The 23,361-nt window shown below is 35.9% G+C and overlaps 1 protein-coding gene across 5 annotated transcripts in view; it reads right to left on the bottom strand.

Annotated features, from left to right (window-relative positions):
• Positions 1–23,361, bottom strand: part of TBC1D4 (TBC1 domain family member 4) — a 183,717-nt gene that overhangs the window by 17,512 nt on the left and 142,844 nt on the right. For 2 of the 5 annotated variants that reach the window (XM_041731387.1, XM_041731391.1), the window contains exons 9-14: positions 22,990–23,064; positions 21,356–21,582; positions 19,408–19,572; positions 8,119–8,285; positions 5,877–6,086; positions 3,026–3,184 (exon numbers count right to left, since the gene is read on the bottom strand). In XM_041731387.1, coding sequence (XP_041587321.1) covers positions 3,026–3,184; positions 5,877–6,086; positions 8,119–8,285; positions 19,408–19,572; positions 21,356–21,582; positions 22,990–23,064 — 1,003 coding nt within the window. The remainder of the gene's footprint in view (positions 1–3,025; positions 3,185–5,876; positions 6,087–8,118; positions 8,286–19,407; positions 19,573–21,355; positions 21,583–22,989; positions 23,065–23,361) is intronic. The other 3 variants (XM_041731388.1, XM_041731389.1, XM_041731390.1) reach the window with 3 other exon arrangements.

The raw sequence follows: 23,361 nt of genomic DNA, 5'->3' as shown, positions 1-23,361 counted from the left end.
GACAATATCCAGCATGTATAATGAAATGTTAACTCCCATTACGCTTGAGAACTTGAGAACCAAAGGGTATCATCAGCATTTCAAAGTATGCCAAAACCTTGTTTTGATTTTGTTTTTTCTTTTATTTATTAGAGAGAGAAAGAGCACACAGGAGTGGGAGGGGCAGAGGCAGAGGGAGAGAGAGAATCTCAAGCAGACTCCGTGCTGAGCCGAGAGTCCAATGTAGGACTCAATCTCATGACCCCAAGATCATGAACTGAGCTGAACCCAAGAGGTGAACGCTCAACTCACTGAGTCACCCAGGCACCTGCCCAAAACTTTGTTTTTTAAGTCAAAGAGTATGAAGCACTGGGAGGGACAGAACACAATTCTGTACAGTGCGGGTGTCCTACCTCACAAAGTATTTTCAATTCATATAAACTGCACAGGGAATAGGTTTCTGAGTTCCCAGCTGATTAAGGAAGGTTTCATGGCCCTAATCTTTTTGAACTTCAGCACCATTATTTGCATAAACCAAAAGTATTATTGTCCAAAAGGTACAACTCAGGCTCACTGACATAATATATAAGGTCTTCTACAATATACCTCCAAACTACCTTCTTCAGGACATTACCTCCCATCCTACACCATACGCTAAGTAAAAGAAGCCTACGGTTATTTTCACCTTCTGCAAGAAGGCAACTCACTTCAGCTAAACAAGTATTTGTTGAACATCTAACATGTAGCAAAATATAGAGAATGGTACTGAGGATACTTCATTCCTGGTAGATGAATAAATCCATTCTCAGGAATTAGTCTCATTCATTTGTTCATCCATCCATGTGCCTGTTTGTTCTTTTTTAAATTTTTATTTATTTATTTATTCATGAGAGACACAGAGAGAGGAGAGAGAGGGAGACAAGCAGAGACACAGGCAGAGGGAGAAGCAGGCTCCATGCAGGGAGCCTGACGTGGGACTGGATCCCAGGTCTCCAGGATCAGGCCCTGGGCTGAAGGTGGCGCTAAACCGCTGAGCCACCCAGGCTGCCCCATGTAGCCATTTAGTAAATAATTTGCACAAAATGCTTCTTAGGTGCTAGGTATGTGGGGTGGGGTGAGAAAAACATTAAACAAATATATACATAAATACAAAATTACAAATTATGATACGCACAGTTAAAGGGAAAGAATTGTGAGAAAAATAATAGCGGGAAATGAATTTGTTTTAGTGGAAGAAAGGAAAGGGCATGCTATTACTGAAGAAATGGTATTTGAATTGAGAGCGAAAAGATAACAGAATTCTCCAGGCTGGGAGTGTGGGCAGCAATCCCTCAGGAAGAAAGATGTTTGAGTGCCCTTGTAGGCAAGGAATGGGGAGAGAAAGTAAGAGTGGGGGGTGGGGGTGGAAATAAAGGAATGATGGGAAATGGGGAGCAAGTAGAGAGGTAGGGAAGAAGGAATGCAAGGAGAACTGGAGCATTCCATGCAGGAAACAATCTGGGACATACACTGGACCCCAGAGTAGTTCAGCCACTCTGGAGCACATGATACAACAAGCTGAGCCTGCCTGAGATTCTCCCCCTCTGACCCTCCTACCGCTCATGCATGTGCTCTCTCTCAAATAAATAAAATTTTTTTTAAAAAAGTTTAAAATGGAAAGATGAGCACCTCTAAAAAATCTTTAAAAGTCATACCAACAAATAGTGTGATCAACCATTCACACACATTCTATTAACCACTACTGTGTCCCAAATAATGCAGTCAATAAGAATCTTTAGGACTTCCATATCTTCAAGGAAAAAAAAACAATATATTAGGCTTGTAAATGTAGCATCTTACAAAATTAATCTCAACTTCATTTAAACTGTGTAACAGTTTCATACATTACACATAAGCTTTTAAAACAAAATCCATTATCAGATTTCTTTGGCTATTTTAGGATTTTTATTTTATACTCAGTTTAAGCAGGCCACGGAGATTCACATTTTAATATCTGGATCACAGAAATGCACCTCAAATACATGCTAGTTTTAATGTTAAATTTAAGATGTTTAAATATCAGTCATTTTACATGGCAGAGCAATAATGTAGTTTTATTTATTTATTTATTTATTTTATGATAGTCACAGAGAAAGGGAGAGAGGCAGAGACACAGGCAGAGGGAGAAGCAGGCTCCATGCACCGGGAGCCCGACGTGGGACTCAATCCCGGGTCTCCAGGATCGCGCCCTGGGCCAAAGGCAGGCGCCAAACCACTGCGCCACCCAGGGATCCCAACAATGTAGTTTTAATAGCTAAATGAAAGCATTTTTTTCCAAAATAAAGGAACGCACAGATAGAAGGAAAACCCTGATTAATAAAAATATTAATCTGTTTATGTATACATTTGTGTAGGTAAACATATATATACATATAAATATACACATATTTATATAAACATTTCTGACCAAATGATGGAAATGAGTCAAGTCTGTAAGTCTAAATTATTTTTATGGATATGATCCAAGACCTGTACCAATGCATTCACTCGTTCCTTGGTAATCAACGTAGAGCTAAGAACAGCAGGTTGAAAAAGACAGGAAAATCTATAGAAAAAGTGTCTGCTAACTCCTCAGGGGCAGTCTCTCCATTAGCACTTTTTTCCCAATTGAGTCACTGACTGTAGTCAAAGCAAATTACTTCCATTTTTATACGCAAAGCACATAAGCCTGAGCTACACAATCAAAACATCTCTAAACTTTTTTTTTTTAGAAAATATTATTACATGGGCACCTGAGTGGCTCAGTTGGTTAAGCATCTGCCTTCAACTCAGGTCATGATCCCAGGGTCCAGGGATCGAGCCCCACAGTGGGGCTGAGCAGGGAGCCTGCTTCTCTCTCTCCCTCTGCCCCTCCGCCCTGCTCGTGCTCTTGCTTGTGCACACACACTCTCTTAAATGAATAAAAAATCTTAAAAAAAAAAAAAAAGATGATTATGATGATCCACCTGAAACTAACGTAACACTGTGGATCAATTATACTCAAATAAAAAAAAAATATCCAGAATACCTTCTTTAAGAGAAATATGAATATCTTCCATGTCACATCTGATTTTGGCTCTGCAGTTCAACAACTTCTTATCCCAGGTTATTAAGACTTCCTTCTGACATACACCAACTTCTTCATAGTCCAGTTTAACTTTTCTGGACTGGAGTTCATCTCTGCTTGCTAAGAAAAACAAAAGAATTTATGTAAAACCAGTAAGTTCTTAAAACACTCCATTTTTAACATTTTGCTGTATTTGTAAAAATAAATCATACTGAATGAATTTTAGGAATCCACCAATAACATCTATTCGAAAAGTAAACTTAAAAAAATTGAAGATACATGAAAGGTTTCCAAACTTTGAGTAATTTCATGTAAAAAAAAATATTACGAATGACTTCCCAAGGAGGGTTTACTCCATATCTTACAGATGGGAACTCTGCTAGGCATTTTACAAACCATGTTTGATAGGCTATACACTAAATTTTTTTTTGACAAATGTAATAGCCTCAGAAGCAAAAACTTGCATCATTTTCAACACCATTAGTATTTTATATATGACATATAGAAGAAAACAATACCTCGTGCTAACCTTAATTAGAGAAATATTTGACCATGATGACCTGATCAATTTTTATAACTATTTTCAGAGTTACTGATACTGCCTTTAAAAATGCTAAGCCATGTGTCCCTGTGTTTATTTTTAATAATCTTAAAGAGCAAAATTCATTTTGCTGAAATTAACACTACCACCATTTTAAAAAATAGTACAGAATTCTCTCTCATTTGATGGTCTAAAATATAAGCCTAGAGCTCATTTTTAAAAAGGCCTATAAAAGCCAACTACTATCTTAATGTGTTCTTTATCTTCAGTAATTTATTCCAAAAGGGAAAACAAAAAACATTTAGCTATTTTTCCTTTTATTAGGATCACATTGAACAGGACTTTCTCAGATCAATGTGTATTCATTCAAGCTCATAGTGTTCAACCCCTTACCTTCTGCAACACAAATCTGTCATGCATCCAAAGTCCTCGACAGCACAAAAACAACAGCAGAAGGAGTATTACCCTTTACTTAGTGTGTCTGAAACCATTTCAAAGAATTTAAGTATCTTATAATACAGCTATTGAAGTAAGGCACCAAAGGTTTCTACTTAAAAGTCCAGACATAATCAAAACCAAGTTTCACTACAGAAATACTCCTCCCAGATACCACTAGATGGCTTTCTAGCAGAGTTTAGCTTTGCTTCTCAATATTTGCTTTATATTTCTCTATGATAATCATATTTTTTAAAGAAGTGGGTTCATTAAAGCTAATGATTAATATAACCCTATATCTAACTTTACTAATGATTTTTGTTTACAATGAACAAAGCACATTTCCTTTTCTCCCCTCTGCAACCTTCTCTAGATCATTATTCATTTAAAATAATATTCAAGACCTATGTACCAGCCACAGGCCCTGAGAACAAAATGCTGAGTAAGAGCAGTCAACATCTGTCCTCACCTGGTTAACTAGGCAAAAAATTAGAAACCATCAATAAGTGATTATCCATTGACTAGCATTTTAATAAGTTCAACTATTTTTGTCTTTGTTAGTTAAGTAATGAAATATAGACTAATAAAGGTTTCTAATCATATCTGCTAAACGTCACCTCTTGTCTTATCTTGAATATGAATGCAGTTCCTCTCAAAATCTATGTATGCTCGAGTGAGCATACCATTTATCACGTCTAACTTTTAAAATCTCTATCAATAGCAATTCATTTGGTTTTTAATTTGAAAGAAAAGAAGATTAATTTCCTAGGGCTATTAAAAACCTCATATACTTTCCATTCCGCCAATAAAACAATAATAAAGAAAATACACTGTTCCCCCTGCAAACTAAATATTGTTCAATTTAAAAACCAAACTGAATATTAGGTGTAGTAAGAGGAATCCTAAGATAGGTGATGAACACAGAAATGTGAATGCCTGTACTGAAAAAGCTTTTTGTAGACAACACAATAAAAGCAAGCCAGAGAAAAACCTAGATTGTACATTTTCCAATAATCTTGTAAGTCAAAGGACCTACTTAAGCCGTATCTTTCATTTTACAAATGTGAAAAACAAGCCCCTTTTAGGTAAAGTGAATTGCTAAATATAATAACATTAATACATTTTTTGAGTTTTGGTATCATCTGCACATCTCCTTCTGCGTGGTTCATAGTGGGATAAATATCATTCTTTCAAAGTTGGGGAACACATTCTAAAGGATTTGGTATTTACAAACTAAGCAATAAAGCACAGAAATGGCACAGTACATAGAGTAAATTATCCAATTACAAATTTAATGATTTGAATATGATTTTTTAAATAGAAAATGTATAAAGCAACAATGGAAAAAAATAGGAACTTTGATTTGATAACAGGTAATTAGATAGTTGAACTGGGTACAAAACAGAATTTATTTGAAATAGGCACATTTCTCCTATTATGAATACAATTAGCCTAAAAGTTGAAAATCAATTTAAAAAGAAGAGAATGTGTTTTTTTCATGTTTAAGGGTTTTTCTCCTAAGTAATGCACAATAATATTAAACTTTCAGCCATATCAAATACATTGACTCCACACTACCTACACATCCTGTATTACCCAACTATACTCTAAAGGTATCTGAAGTTTTATCTATTAAACAAAAAGGCAAATATTTTAAGCTGAAAATTCCCATGTCATAGCAACCTCACAAAATAAAACTAAGCAATTATAACCAGTAAAATCCTAGGAGAAGTGTATTTACATTCTGAGAATGAGTGTGGAGGAGCCTGGGGGGGGTTTTAGCCTAAGCCCTTCAATTCTAGGATCTTATCATTTAGCCCTGTTTGAATGGCTAACCTTCAAGTTTCTGGTTTTCTTTCTCCATTCGAAGCAACAAGATTTGTTGGTGTATGGCTTTTCTCCACAAACTCCTCAGTTCTTCTGCTTTCTTTCTTTCCTCGGACTTCTCTGGGTCATCTTCCCCAGACATGAATATAACCAGCGGTTCCTCCTCCATGGTTGGAGCAAGAGGGGACAATGGCAACAGCTCGCTCCTGTCCAGTCCATCTGCAGAGAAGAAAACAGTGAGAGGCATTCCTGAGTAGTAACCCCGACTACGGGAAGCTTTGTCTAGAATTGGTGTTCTCTCATCCCATCTTCCACCTTTAAAGCTTTTCACAAAGCCACTTTCCCAGTAACTGCATTTCTGGAACTAACGATTTAAGTAAATTCACTAAGCTAAATTCCCCTGCCAGATTTCCCTCTCTCAGTGAAATGAAAGCACATGTAATTTCGCCACTTCTTCTTTCTGCACAAAGTGACCTATAAGATAGGTGCTCTCAAGTGAAATGGCATTCCCCAGAGCCCAACACTTCTGCAATTTATCTTTGTACATTCACCGATTGTGCAAAGCAAAAAGATTACATGAGCAGGTAAGAGTGATGTCCTAAAGGTCTCCATCTACCAACAGAAACCGGCAAGAGAAGAGCAGCTGAACAACACTGGGCATGTCTTGGCTCGGCACCTCTGCTTGCTCCTGCAATGTTCTCTTACCCAATTCCTGGACCCCACGCTCTCCCTCTGTTCCAGGACATCTTTTGCACTCCTGCCAATTATTTTCCTATTAACAAACATGATTGTGTCTCTTAAAACATTTCTATGGTTGCTTATATCTAAAAGCACAAAGTCTAAACTACTGCAAATAGCATACAGATGGACTTAGACTCTGGCCTCCTGGAACCTTTCTGGCCTCTGGTTCTACCTCCCACTCTCTGCTCCCATCATGCCGAATTTCTCATAATTCTCTGACCTCCAAAGTTCTCTCCAATGATGTCAGGCCTTTGCTAGTTCCTCTTTCTGAAACATGCTTCACCCAGCAATGAGTGTAAATATAATATATCCAACATTTCTGTGAAGCTTTCTCTGGCCACCCTAGGCAGAGTTAATTTTTTTCTCCAGGAATGTCAGTTGTTTTATTGTTTTATTGTTTTTTTGGTTTTTTTCCTTACGGACTTCTGCCCTTACTCTTATTATTTATCTCCTTAATAAATAATTTTTTAAAAATTGTACTCTGTAGTTCCTTTTCTAGCTTCTTGCATACTTAGTATATTTGAGTCTTGTCTTTCCTGATTTTAGAAATGCCCTCTAAATATCGCTCAATGTTGATGTGTAAGGCACTGAACATCATATTTTCTTCCTTCTAGTTTCTAGTAGTTTTGTTTCCAAATATGTGAAATATTTTAGTTGTCTTCTCATTCTTGATTCCTTTCTTTTTTCACTGTTATCAGAGAATATAGTACGAATCTTTATGATTGTTTTACTAAAGTAAAATTGCCTTTGTAGCCAAATACCTAATTAGCTTTAAGGAATGTTCCATGTGTGCTAAAAATGAATGAACTTAATCCTATGGGGGCAAGGTTCTATATAAATATCAGATCAAGCTTGTTGAATTGTATTTCTCAAATATTGTCTATATTTACCTTCTCTGTATTTAATTTTCAGAGATGAGTATGTTAAAAATATTCCACGAGAGCTACTGATTCATTTCTCCCTAACATTCTATGAAATCTACTTTCTAGCTTTCAAGGCTATCTAATTATGCATGCTCTCATCATTTTTATTATTATCAGTTTTATTATTATTTTAAATATGCATGCTCTCATCTCATCTTTGTTTATTGTTATATTTACTTTGCCCTTTTGGATGCCTTTGTTTTAATTTCTAAAAGGTCTAATATCTTTTGATTGACATTTGCCTAGTGTATCTGTATCCATTTCTCTATCATTGAACATTTCTATGTCACTTTTATATGTGACTCTTGTAAAAGTATAGGTTACTTTTCTAATAAAAAAAATCTATGCTTTTCTAGCACTATCATAGTGCTCAGTTTGGGAAACTCACTCATTCACTCGCTCATGCAACAAGCATTTACTGAATGTCTAATTATGTTCTCATGATAACTGAGAAGTTAACCACTGTATCAGATATGGAAACAGAAGTTATTTCTCTACTCTAATCACTTAAATCTCTTCGTACCCAAAGCATTGCATTCCTTTCTTTAGTTTATGATACTGGGAAGGAGTAATTCTTTAGCATGTACCATACAGACCCTGCTGCATTGCTGAGGGAGATTTGTTCATGGGAGAAGCAACCCTGAGGAAAATACGCTGTCGCCAAGAGATTCGACGAGGGGTGACAGGGGTTCCTCCAGCGTTTAGGGACTCATTGCTGCAAGTAGATGAGGTCCTTTTTCTCCCCTCTCCATCACTGTGGAAAGCAAAAAAATACATAACTTGTAAGGAGAACTACATGACATGGTTCTTCACAATGATATGGTGCACAAGCCATTCACAAGTTCTGCCATTGGCAAGCACAAGCCTCAGGCAACATGGCGTAATGGGTCCCTAGCCACACTAGTCGCCCAGGCCACCAAATCCTAGGGAAAAATGCAATCCAAGCTACAGCTCATCATGAACAGCTCACCTGTTTCTACTCATTCCATAGAAGCCAACCATTTCAAGTCCTAACCTGAGGAACTGAAGGATATATACAGAGGAGCAAAGGTTGCTTAAGTAATTAACTCATGATTTGCTAAAAAATTTAAAAGTATATTCTAAACATGTAAATATTCCATAGATGGCTCATAAAGAGCTTTCCTTATACTGTTACAGAATAAGCTGAGAAAGATAGCTTCTCACTGCCTGTGGCTGTTAAGATCTGTCCACAAATTGTTAGCCACCAATATCTGGGTCATGGCAGAAAGTAACCTGAAAATCCTTGGGATTATGATCAGGTAATATATTAAGGAAAAAAACTGTGGTTAATAAGATTGGCTAGGTTCAGATAAAATGTATGCAACATTTCTTTACAGCAGGACTTCACAGAGACAGTATTATGCTGGTATGTATTCTGACTCTCAAAGAATGAAGTAAATTTCAAAAATTTAAATAAGTGAACTTATTTAAATCATTTGACCCCATAATTTGGGGGGAGTTTCAGGTGTAACATCTTTCTACATTACTGCTTTATGAAACAAACATGTTGGAAATGCTGGTCTGTTTTAAAAATTTCATTTCCGGGAAGCCTGGGTGGCTCAGTGGTTTAGTGCCACCTTCAGCCCAGGGTGTGATCCTGGAATCTTGGGATTGAGTTCCACATCGGACTCCCTGCATGGAGCCTGCTTCTCCCTCTACCTCTGCCTCTGCATCCCTCTCTCTCTCTCTCTCTCTCTCTCTGTGTGTGTGTCTCTCATGAATGAATGAATGAATGAATGAATGAATGAATGAATAAATAGAAATAGAAATAGAAATAAAAATAAAAATTTCATTTCCTAGGAAAGAACATTCTAAGTTATGCTACACCTTTCTGCAGTAAAAGGTCATTATGCCTCAAACTTACTTCTGACACCAATTATGTTAACAGCTGGAACTCCATGCAATAATTGTGACTGCTAGTAGTGGTAATATTAAGTTTCAAAGCCTCTGAGCTTTCCTGAGAAAATGATAAAGATAACAATATTTACAGGTGGTGATACCACCAAGTAAAAATACAGGACTTTTGATGGAGTTAAGAAGAGTCAGTACTTAAGTCAGGAGAGGAATGCAGCACCTGCCTGTCATGGTTTTATTCATTTTACATACTCATAGACATCAGGTAGTCCAGTTATCTCTAATCCTGATCTTCCTGGAAGCATTGCTTCTGGATCAGCTAAACTAATGTTAAGAAGCTGCTGCACAGGGATGCCCGGGTGGCTCAGTGGTTAAGCATCTGCCTTCAGCTCAGGTCATGATCCCAGGGTCCTGGGATGGAGTACTGTATCAGGCTCCCCGCAGGGAGCCTGCTTCTCCTTCTGCCTGTGTCTCTGTCTCTCTCTCTGTGTCTCTCATGAATAAATAAATAAAATCTTTTTTTAAAAAGCTGCTGTACAGTTAGCAAGTGTCATAATATGATACTTCAGAAAGTAGCTGATAAATACATCTCAATAAAGTCAAACCCCTTTGTTATGTATCCTAGATAAAATTATAGCCCCAATATGTGTCCATGCTTCAAAACTCCCTATAATACTGAATAAATTCATTCATCTTTACTTTCACTTTGGAAAGAATTAACTCAAGTATTTCCCTTTTGGAAACTGTGATTCAAGCGTTCTATAAATAATAGTCATATCCCGATAAACATTCTTGAAGTACTCTGTATCTTCATTTTTGTAACACTATCTTACCAGCAGTTAGTTGCTAAATGCGCAGTATTCATGGATGTATGTCTAGCTCCTGGTATAGTTACTGGCAAATAATAGTAAGCACTTAGCAAATATGCATTGAATAAATTAATATTGTAAAACCACATGAAACATTAACTCAGAAGGCTAAGTAAAATGGACAGAAAAAATCATATTGGCTAGACTAACATGCCAGGAATAAATAAAAGAATACCTTTTAAAAACCCTGTGTTGGTAGCATGATGTTTAAGTCTTTCTGGCTTAAAGTTCTAACAGCTCTGTTTTCCAAAAGTACAGACTGAGCTGTGGATGGCACTGGTAGGTACTGACAATGACAGCAGTGTTAGTAAACAACTTAAGGCATCTTTTTCCAATTAAGTATTATTCTTGTCTTCTATAAGGGCATCTAAATTTATAATTTAAGTCTAGAAAGCTTAATGAAAGACTTCTGTAAATGTACCTATTTCAGTATGCCTCTTGGGGTAAACATTCCATAATTCCTCTTGACTTTTTTTTAGCAACCCTAACAAACAAACCAGAGTAAACTAAACCAAAGGATTCTGAAACTTTTATAATTTAATGATGGAATTAAAACATCTTGTAAAAATCACCTTCCAATTAACTAAAAATACAACTCAAAGGACTCCTATCATTATTGTCTCTAAAATATGTGCTTTTGGGGGGAAAGGGTATAAAACAGGACCATAAAGTACCCTCACATTAGCCTGTTACATATTTGAAAGTCTCATAACATCTAAAATTTTATATCCTATAATCTAAATAAATTGCCAGTGGACACATTTTCTTCCTATGTCAGGAATTTAAGTCAGAATTTACAAGCCAAAAAGTAATAGGCAAAATATAAGATAATAATACACTGAAAAGAACTTAATATAACAGACCATTGATCCTTCATCTTGCACTAAAACAGGGTATCCTGAAAAAGCAGGTTGGTGGCTGAGATAAGGCAAAAGCTGCCCTGCTTCATTTAGTTATAGAAGTCATGTATGCAGAAGTCAGAGTCCAGATAAGGGTTTCACAGTCAGTACATATAAAGCAACTTACCACAGCTTACCTTTTGATTTACATTTGGTCAGCAATCTGACTTTCCTAAGGTGGTGATGCCACTGTCCTAGGCATTTTACAAGTATGAACTCATTTTATCGTCACAAAAACGTTATGGGGTAGGTGTTATTTCTATTCACATTTTTTTAAAATTTTTATTTATTTATGTATTATAGTCACAGAGAGAGAGAGAGAGAGAGAGAGAGAGGCAGAGACACAGGCAGAGGGAGAAGCAGGCGCCATGCACCGGGAGCCCGATGTGGGACTCGATCCTGGGTCTCCAGGACCGCGCCCTGGGCCAAAGGCAGGCGCTAAACCGCTGCGCCACCCAGGGATCCCCTATTCACATTTTTAATGAGAAAACGGAGATCTAGGTAACTTGTCCACAGTTCCACTGATAGTAAATGGGGAGCCAGGATTCAAACCCAGGCACTCCAGAATCCAGACATGTAGGCACGGCAGTTCATCATGCCGATGTAAATACTCTGCTTTAGTTCAGACAAAGCACTAATTGGACTGTAAAACTAAAGCTGTTAGGAACCTGAGTACCTTGTGTGTTTCTGGTGAAAAAAAATCAGTCTCTAACTAGCATTAAGTCTTTCAGTCAGTATTCCTTTTTCCATTTTTTTAAAATAGATAAAGTCATATGTTTCAGCAGAGAAATAACTTCAAAGTATTAGGTGTTTGTTCATTTATGTAAATGTCTCATGTCTTTTTTGTTTCTGAAATAACTCCATTCCAAAATCAAATACTTTTTTTAAATAACAGGATCAAATACAAAACACACTATAATATGGTGGACTATACATATTTGGTGTATTCATTATCTTTACATTTTTTTAAATGACAAGACAAATAATAACCATTTTTTTCATATAGTCTTTTTCCCTCCTACTTTTGCATTTTGGAACATCAACATGCGCATCATTAAACTGCTTCCCAAGAGACATATTCGGGAATAGTATTTTGTGCCAGAATTACCTCTATTGAAAATTTATGACATTAAAAATGAACAACTAGGAAGGAAATACAATGTAGAGAATTCCCACATATTTTTGTATTGGTGTATTCTATATGTATTTCCTATTACTGGTCTTATCATTCTTCCAATTAAGAACCACAATCGGAAAAGAGTTAATGAGAGCTTTATAAGGGGAGGAAATACCCTCTCTTACGTGTTATCACCCCATAGGCTGGGAGGCATTTCCAAGACCTTCTGGACAAAGCATGCATCCAAAGCTATGAATATGATATAAACCCTCCCACACAGCTTTAAGATAATTTTTTGATACATCTTGGCCAAGCCATTGGAGCCTTCACCACATCAACTATTAAATTAACATTATACTTCTTGTGTTAATGCAGAATTTTTAATACATACTGGTCTGCTTTCATAACAATTAATTTGCTGGATAGTCTATTAATTAAGGTGTCTTGGTGACCAGTCACAGGGACTCAACTTTAAGGTTGCAATCATGTTTTATTCCCTCCACCCCTGCCCCACCCCTGGAGGCAACACAGATACACTCTCCCCAAAGCTGAACTCCTAGGCCAGGACCGGTTTTACAGAAGTGTTGTTCTGCTGAGCAGCCCCCCATCCTCCAACCCCTCCAACCCATCTAGAACTACTAGCATCATAAAGTCCAAACAAGTGACTAACACCGACTAAAGCTATATCTAAATCACAACCTTTTACAACTCAAGATAGAAACAAGACTTGATTACTGTGATAGCAACCATGTGACAGAAACCTGAAAAAACTTTCTCTTTGTAAATGCCTCAAGAAAACCTTATGGAACAACATAGTGATCAAACTTTAGCTTTTTCCACAGGCTTGATAGTACAATTTAACTCATAATCCCATCAGGTACACTAATAGTTTATCTAAGTCCTGGCTTTCAACTGGGAATAACTCTATCATTCTATGGAAAATCTTTACAAATTAAATAAAATTGACATTGAACTATTGTAGTGGAAGGCAATATATAGAATCTGAACTGTGAATCATAGATCAATCAGTGGAACAATGTGTTAAAAAAAAAAAGAATGAGAAAAACAAAGTGTTTTATTTCCTAAACTCTACAATGAATGGCAAATTTTTAAAAGATCAAGTTCTTTGCATTGGAATTTACACTATCTCTGAACAGCTAGCTCATTTGCTTACTCACATCCTTAAAACCTGAAATGAAGAAAATAATATCAAGCAAGATCTAAAACATCCCTGGGGCTCAATCTAACCATATGTGAAGTAAGGAATTATAGGCCAAATGATCTCTGAGGCAATAAACAGACCTAATTCTAAGCCTGTAGTAGAATCTAGAAGGACATACAGTAAAACTAACATTTCAATTAGGCTTTTAAAAGTAGGTAAGAAGTATTATTTAAAGATCTTACACCCAAACATTAAAAAGTATCAGTCAGTTACAAGTCTCAAAAGAAAGTCACTTTTTATCTTATCAGTGTGGCCAAAATGATTTTCTTTTTTCTCCTTCTTTAATATGTGTTTTCATTCCAGCTAGAAAGAAAGCTAAATGTTAATGGCTCCAAATAGGAAGATGGGTAAGTCTGTTTTTCACTGGATTCCTGATATAAGCTAAGTATAGAACTAGAACAAAGCAAAGAATAATCATTTTCAGTTAAGTTGTTCAGCCATGATTTTGGATGTTTACCAAAAAGCATGTGGGTCAAGAGGAAGAGATGTCATTACAGATGTGGTCAGACTTCCATAATAAGGAAGTAGGTGTTTTCCTTTGTCCAGACCAGTGGGAAGTCTGGCAGGCCTCAGCAGTATCTTAAAGTAACCAACACGTCAAGAATTAAGGTGTACAGAAATAGACTAACAATCTGCTTTGGGTGAAAACCAGATTAGATTTTATGAGTATGTTTCTTTTAGGATGCTCATTTCTGCACCTTCTTGGGATTTGAAATAAACTCCTTATATATACATATGTACCTCTAATGAGCAAATTCATGTCTATTAATTCAAAATTAAAATTGGGCTTTGATTGAAGGCCACAGCACAGTACTAGGGAATTGTCAACATGGAATAGAGTAGAAACAGGATTTCTGTTTGCAATCAACATTTTATATGATCATTTGTGATCTTTGATTATACCAGGCATCACATTTCCCCTACTATATAATCATCATAGCATTGGAACATTGGCATGCATTCAGGAGACAGCCAAAACTGCTTTTTTAAAACTGAGAATATTTGGTTGGTAGAATTTATGAATTTTTATAAGAACATATTTAGACCTCTAATCACCTTGATTCTGAAGCAGTGTCCTGTCTAGTACAACAGGAAAAGAAGGAATGACATTAGCACACAGTGAGAGATATATGACAAAATCAGGATTTAGAATCAGAATAAAAAGGCATATCCATTAGTCATCAATAAAGCATAAAGTCATTTCAATATGAACCATGAGCTATGTATGATAGTACCATTTTTATTAGTGAACACAAGAGAACTACATAGAATCAAACTGTAGCATAAAGTACTTCATCAGAAAAAATCTTATTTTCTCACTGAAAAGTCTTATAAGTGAATAGAAGTAATGACTATCATTTTACTTTTAACCAATGAACTTCAATATAAATGTTTTTTCAGTTATAGGCTTAAAAACTGAGAAGCAATTATAAGGAGTGACAAAGATGCCTGTTGATAGAAAGGATATATTTGATAAATGAATGTTATATAAATATACTATATCATCACAATTATAATTTAGCTACTAAACAATGAAAAAACATTAAATTTTTAAAATTTAATTCAAAGGCAAAACAAAACTATGCTAATTCCTTTTCCTTTATCATTTTAATGCTGCACAGATAAATCTACTAATCAATAAACCATGATATTAAAACTCTTTTGGCTCCTTTTTCTCAGCCTGCTTAAAAACAGTAACCCAATATGTTTTTATAATTCAGAATAGAGATCCTAGAAAAGGATGCCTAATCTGAGTTTAAAAATTCAAATTAATAGGTTTGTTTAAAAAGTAGTATATGTTAGCCTATATTCTAACCTACTCTATACCTTATTTGACTATGCATATTTAAAGATACAACTAATAAGATATGAGGTACTCAAGTGAAAAGAAAAGTGTAATTTAGAGTATTCTGAATTTCCTCCCCTAGTTCCAGATATTACAGTAATTGTGTCTGCATAATGTTCTCTCTGAAAGCAGTGATGACACATGCAGATACAGAAATCCCTGGGTTAAAACCACACCTGCGAATATCCTCATTCTTAGGAAATATATATTAAAGTATTCAGAGTGAAAAAAAAAAGTATTCAGAGTAAAGAGACATGATATATGCAACCTATTCACAAATGGCTTAGAATAAGATATATGTATGCATATATGAATGCATATTCATATGTAAATGGACAGAGGGAATGATTTAAAAATATAGCAATTTCTAAAAGTTGATGAATCTGGATAAAGGGCTTGCAGCTCTCCATAATATTTTTCAGGTTTTCTATAAATCTGAAATTATTTCAAATACAAATTGAAAAAACACCCCCTCCAAGACTATAACTAGTAAATTTCTAAGTGACTTACTAGTTGAAATAAATCTATTAAGAGTGAATTTTGTCCAACAATTTTACTACTGTGGACAGAGTCTTCAATAATGCATAGATATGCACAACTAATAATTTTAAGATTTAATTTCTTTAGTAATCTCTCTACCTAACATGAAGGTTGAACTTACAACCCCAAGATCAAGAATCACACACTCTACAAAAAAAAAAAAAAAAAGAGAGAGAGAGAGAGAGAGAGAATCACACGCTCTACCGACTGAGCCAGCCAGATGCCCCAGCAGTACTCTTTTAATAACCAAAAACTAGGGATTCCTGGGTGTCTCAGTTAAACCTCTGAGTCTTGATTTTGGCTCAGGTCATGATCTCATGGTCATGATATCAAGACCCATGTCAGACTATGTGGTGGGCATAGAGCCTGCTTTAGGATTCTCTATCCCTCTCCCTCTGCCCCTCCTACTGCTCATGATCTCTCTCTCTCTCTCTCTCTCTCTCTCTCTCTCTCTCTCTAAATAAAGACAATAATAAAATTAAAAAATGACTTAAAACTAGAAACAATCCATATGTCCACTGGCAAAAGAATATATAAATTGTAACATTAAGAGGAATACTATACAGCAATAAAAATTAATGAATTGAAGTGCACATAAAAATGAGAAGGAATCTTACAAACTAATGTGCAGTGAAATAACCCAAAACAAAAGAATATATGCTGTATCATTCCATTTATATGAAGTTCAAAACTAGGCAAATAGTGAACTATGGTATTAAGGTCAGGAGAAGGGGAAGTCATTGGGTGGGAAAAGGAGAGGAACTGTGGAAGTGCTGATAGCATTCCATTTATTGACAGAGCTGTGACATAGGGGTATTCACTCTGTGATAATCCATTGTCCACTGTATGCTCATGATCAGTGCACTTTTCTGTGAAATATTTTCTATGAGAATAAAAATTTTAAGTCTCTTTTTGGCCTACTGATTCTACGCTTGTCATATTATTAAAAAAAAAAGGTATGCAGAAATTACAGAAAAATGTACAAAGGCTCTCTGATTTTTAGATTTTCTCAGAGCCAAGAAAATATTACAAAGTACAGAAAACAGGATTATTTTAATACAAATTTAATACAAAACTTTTTGTATTTCAATACAAATTTAAAAGTTCTCCACATATTTAAATATATGACTTCAAGTAAGATAGTTACAAAATGTGGAAATTTTCAATGCAGAACTAACATACACTTGCCTCTGACCTCAATATCCTACTATTAGAATGAGGTACAAAGGACTAAGAAACTATGAATAAGAATACTGCACACACTTAAGTAAAACTATTAAAGATGAATATGTAATATCCTATACTACAAATAATCTATAAATAATCTTTAAAAAAAGTCACTGTTTTGGGATTCTACATCCTGTTCACAGTTAACCTTTCACCTTCTCAATGGCTCTTCCTAATTGTCACTTCTGGGAATGCTTCTATTTCCAGAAGAAAACTGGGATTGTCCAGATGCTCACTTTCACTAATGTAAGAGTAAGAAACTGCCAATGTGTTTCATTGAAATGCTGCATTCCTAATAATAGATAGTACTATAGAGATAAGGCAAACTGGTGTCTTTATAGAGGTACATTCTTGGTTCTCTCAATTCATGACATATTCTGTATATAATATACTGCTTTTGTAGCTGATTTTTAACTCTTCTCTTACAACGTTGTCTTTGAAAAACCCTTATATATTTTTTAATATTTATTTTTTTTACATAATCCCTACACCCAACGTGGGGCTCAAACTCACGACCCCAAGATTTAAGAGTCGCATGCTCTAGTGACTGAGTCAGCCAGGCGCACCCTTGAAAGACCCCTTAAAATCAGTTCATCACTAAATTTCTTCACTAGAAACTCAATGGATGTTCAGATTCAAATTGTTTTCAGTCCAATCAATATTAACTATCTTTCTTGGAGTAAAAACAGAGTAGCCCCGGTGGCTTAGTGGTTTAGTGCTGCCTTCAGCCCAGGGTGTGATCCTGGATACCCAGGATTGAGTCCCAACGTCAGGCTCCCTGTGTGGAGCCTGCTTCTCCCTCTGCCTGTGTCTCTGCCTCTCTCTCTCTCTCTCTCTCTCTCTCTCTCTCTCTCTCTATCTCTCATAAATAAATAGAATCTTAAAAAAAAAACAGTTGGCACACATAGACAAAAGATACTCAAGGTAATTCGAGGATCATTATACTTAAACTAGTTACTGAAGGTTACCCATTCAAATGGGATTTTCCAAGTCTGAAAGAAATGAGGCCAAAGAATATCTAAGGAAAATCCTAGTGGCACACAGGCTATTTGATAACAGGTATTCCTCTCCTTGACTGCAAGAATTGCCACATATCAAATGACTAGAACCAACCCAATTGTTTATCAGCAAGAGAGTGGATAAACTGTGGTGTATTAAATAGAATACTATACAGCAAAAAAAAGAAAAGAAAAAGAATGAATCCAGCTACATATAAAAACCAGAATGAGGGACCCTGGGTGGCTCAGTGGTTTAGCACCTGCCTTTGGCCTAGGGCGCGATCCTGGAGTCCTGGGATCAAGTCCCATGTCAGGCTTCCTGCATGAAGCCTGCTTCTCCCTTTGCCTGTGTCTCTGCCTCTCTCTCTCTCTCTCTCTGTCTTGCATGAATAATAAATAAATAAAATCTTAAAAAAAAAAAACTGGAATGAATATCACAAACTTCTAAGCCAGCAACAATCAATGGTTTTAAAAGAATTCCCAACTTAACTCACCACTTTCCAAAGGCTGTCAATATTTCACTAATCATGTGAATAATCAGTAAGATTTCATAACTTTAAATTTTTTTAAAAAGGCAACTCCCCCAAAAAACACTATATTTAATTTTGTGTGGCTAAAAGTGCAAAGAAGAAAATTTTAAAGGCTATATATATATTTTTAATACTGGGAATGAAATAAAATCAAGTATCTACAAGATTCAAGAAACCTTTATGCTTCCTGAAAGTTGACATCAACATGATTCTATACCCATTATGTAATCATACTGAGTTTCAGAAAAGACAGAATATGTCATTGAAAAATCAAAGAAATGCCTAGGAAATATTCTATATACTTTAAAAACTAAAGATATATTGCATCCCATCACTTTAGTACAGCTGTTTAAATCAGTTGCTTTTGGATTCCATATCATATGTCCAGAGAGGCTAAGAAAAAAAAGCATGACTGGGGGAGATTTGTTTAGTAGGTGTTAGCACCAGGTCATGTTGCAAACAGTACAAAGCTCAGACTCTGGAGCATACGGCAAAGAATCACACAAACAGTATAAAAAGATGTAATTCATAAAATAAAACAATCATGTTATTAAAAGCTTTGAAACACTGGTTTTAAAAGTTTTCTTGATAAAATTCATTGAAATTGAAACTGATATATTAGAAATAGATTAGAACAAGCACAGCATTCGAATGCATAAATTTCACTCCAAAATTCATCAGCCACTTTTTAGTAACATATCAGTATATCACTGCAGAAAATTTTGCTTTGCAAACAGAGGACACTGATCTCACCTGATTTCATTTTCATACTGTGGGGACAGTCTACCTGAATTCTGGTAAAAGCTTTTCAGGAAAGAGGGGGCAGTGAAGGAAGGGGCAGAGAAGGAAGTGTGTAGACTTGGAAGGCTGGAGGAAGAGTTACTCTCCTTGTGCATGCGCCGACCTGATGGAAGAATGCTGAGTACAGAAAACACAGCAAATTTGTCTTAATTTAGATTTCTGCAAAATCTTCATTCACTATGAAAAAGCATATAAACAGGTTCTTGCTATTAATTTAAGCTTTCCTTTCAAAGCTCAGGGCTGGATCTTCTATGGAAAAAGGGGAGCATGCAGTTGTCTGTTTCAATGACCATAACCTGGCTCACCCTTCACAAACTGAACTCACCTATGCACATGTCCAACCAGAGGTGTTTGTCTCTAAAACATTCCTCATGACTTTAGAACAAAAGGTGTTTGTTTTTACATGCAAAAGATACTTCAAGGGAAAAAAAGTAGGAAAGCAGAAATAATCACAGGAAACACCTTCTTGCAACAGATTATCAGTAGTTCAAAGACTTAGCTATTTTAAAGATATAAACCCTTCTAAAAATTTAGGGACAACTTGTTTGGTTGTTGGAAGCCATCAATAATATCTCTGGCTTAACAAACATTAATGCCTATGTTCTCTCCTGCAGCCTGTGGCATTGTGTCCACAGTTTTATCTGAATCCCTGAACCTCCTCCATTGCTCTTTTTAGAAGATTCTTCTCCTAGCAAGTTTTCACAATAGCACAAATAGCATCTTTTCATATTGAAAAGAATTATTTGAGCATCTACATTATAAGAAGTAAGGAGGAATAGAGAAATCATTTATAATGTCTTATGTTTTAAATTCTTGATAATTTTTCCTGGAAGAAAACAGACTTATTGCCTTGTGTAAATATAACTGAAGTGGTCATTAAAAAACAAAAGTGATATAAACACGAATACTTAATCTTTTTTAGAAGAGAAAATCTGAGAAAAATTAATTCTGTTAATCTCTTTTATTTTCATATATCCAAAATATCTATCTTATTTTTAAGTGTCAAATCAGTCAAAACACAACACTGAAGATAAAACAGTAATCTTAAAAGAAATGCTGGCAAATTTGATAACAACTAATATAAAATTAATCTTCCCAGGAGTTCTGGGTTTTTCTCCACTGGGATCACTTATCAGACTCTGCTTCCTGGATCAAACTCACAGGTGAAGAAGAGAAACAAAATTAACTCTAGGATATAAATTCTGATATGTGCTACACAGAAAGAAGTAAAACCATTCTGCAGTTCCAGGTTTACCCCCTTTGTTGTTTGTACCTTACCAAATGCCAAACCATTTTGTTGAATTATTTTTTAAATACCATATAAGATAATTTCTAAAGGACACTTCCATCAATTATGATATGTGTATCCTTCTTTACAGACTTCATTCTAGATAAAATTTTTAATTATTCCCATTTTTGGTTTTAATTTATTATGAAGTATAGCCAAATTTTATCTCAGGTATGAAGGTAACTTAGGTGATTTTTTTTTTTTAACCCTTGTATTTTATTACAGGCTAACAGGAAGTTCTACTGCTATGTACGTTATTTTCAAATTTGCTATCTCGGTTTCATTTGAGCCATCATCAAGAAGACACTGAGTAACATGTTGTCACCAAGTTTTTCAGACAAAACAATTGCACAGTATCTTGTTTTCTCCATTTTTCTGGGGAAAAGAAAATGTCTTCATCCAAAATGCCTTAACTCAACTCTTGGGATGGACTTTAAAACTTGCCTTGTCTCTTTTAGTTAACTAAGGTTTTTACCATTCATTTTATCTTTCTGGTTTTTCTAAAAACAAAATGTTAGCAGCATGAAGTCACAATAAATCTTGACTCAGTACTGATCAAAATAGGTGACAGGAGAATTTTACTTCACTATCCAAAAAGAGGTTTGGACTCACCTGCACTGTTCGCTGGAGCTCTGCCTCAGAAGAGGAGAGCGAACAGCATGAGCTCTCCCATCCTGTAAATTCAGCTTTCTCTTTGTGCTTGAAGGTGGGTGGCTGAACGTGTGTGCCCGTCTTCGAAACTGTGGGGAGTCAGAATCCTCTTCAGGGAATGTCTGCCAAGCTGAGGACAGTGGGGAGGCTGGAGGTGTCCCTGGTGGAGAGTCTCCTGGTGAATAGTCCTGAAAAGGAAGTACAAGTTAAGGTCTTTCTTTCCTACATGGATCCTGGCAGACCTGCTTCAACACACAGCTCAAAAGTGACAGGGTGCCTCTTCTTCCTCCTGAGTCATGACAAAACTTTTTTATTTTTTCACTCAATCCATGCTGAAGGCTAATCAGTATCACCACAACCCATTTCTTCTGATAAGCAGCTGTAACACAGCATCCGTAAAGATAGGCAGAAAGTGAAAAGAATGATAAGAAAAGGTATTCTTTCCCCTAACATTTTGTGGTAAAATGCTATAGCTACTGTACTTTTCTCATTGTTGCCAGAAAGATGAAAAGGCATCATGAGCACCAGGAGGGTGGGGTCTGTGTTTACATATCTACTGATTTCCGTGACATATCGGCTGCATGCTTCCTGTACTGTCAAAACAGATCACAATGCTCAAGTGTCCAAGTTTCATGGCAAAGCCTTCAGGAAAATAAAATAAAAGCCTGTTAAGTATCTTCTTTCACTGTGGATGTTTCTATCCAATGACACGTTCCCTGAGGTAAAAATTTTTTATAAGACATGAAAAACAGGAAATGAATGAAAAGTGAGCTATGCTGGAATGCCTCTCATATTGCATGGGGAGACATCATAAATCTTTCAATTTAGACAGGTATGCTGTTTATACTTTCCAAAACAGGCACCACTGTAGAAATGTTTAGCTTGATAAACATGGAACATGGGGTTAGGGTTAAGAGACTCATAGCGAGACTATGTCCTCAATTCTATCGACACAAAGTTCAGTTAAAAACATTTTAGTATTTTCCATTAAAAAAAAATTGGTTGCATAAACCTCAGGTTACAAATTGCATGATACAGGAAGCAGGAAATCAAACCTACTAACAACTATCTGTGAGATAAAGAGGAGCCTAATGCTACAGTTAAAGTGGAAAAAAAAAAAGAGAGAAATGGTGGGGGGAGTAACAAGGGGACAGAACAAAACATAAAAAGACCACTGTACAAGTGCTGCAATTACACGACTTATTTTTCTGTGGCTTTGGGTCAACAATTGCCCAAATACCATCCTCCCAAGCATCCCTATCTCCAAACAGTAAAAAACCTGATAGAGGACAAGTCACCGGGAACTCTCCCAACACAAAAAGGGGATGGCTGAACAGAGTAGCAACATGATACTATCCACAGCCTTCTTTTTTTTTTTTTTTTTTTTTTGCGTATCCACAGCCTTATTTCAAATGGTAGTATTTTTTCTTTATTTAAACATTAATCCAATATTTTAAATTTAATTTTAATAATAATTAATATCTGTTAAAAGTCACAAAGGACTCAGAACAAAATAACGAAGTGATATTAACATATCAATGTTGGCTTTTGCCAAATTGCAATTAGTAGTAAAAATGGGAGCTCAGATGGGATACCTTCTCTGAAGCAAGACTGCTGGACCTTTCAAAGCTGTCCATACTCCCAAGCCGACCTCTCATTCTGTTAGCTCCCTGAAAGAAGAGAATAAAATTCAGTTGTTCATATGATTTAAATTTTTGCTTTAAAACTGTAAAGGGCAGTTGCTTCTTTATGTTAACGTTAAATTGGTCCTTTGGTGGCTTGCTCAAACTTGTTGGCAGTATCCCAGCCATGCCTGCATGATAATAGAACTATGCATAAGCTACCTACCCTGCTTCTAAATCAATTGTTAGATAAATAGATACTCAGACCAAGCTTCTGGAAGTGACTCTGGTTTCAAGGTTAAACATTCTTCATCCATAAGATTGGGAGAACCCCATAAGACCAGG

Source organism: Vulpes lagopus, chromosome 16 (assembly GCF_018345385.1).
Source record: "Vulpes lagopus strain Blue_001 chromosome 16, ASM1834538v1, whole genome shotgun sequence".
Taxonomy (NCBI): Eukaryota; Metazoa; Chordata; class Mammalia; order Carnivora; family Canidae; genus Vulpes; species Vulpes lagopus.
The sequence above is the reverse complement of the archived record's forward strand: the minus strand, read 5'-3'. Positions and strand labels throughout refer to the sequence as shown.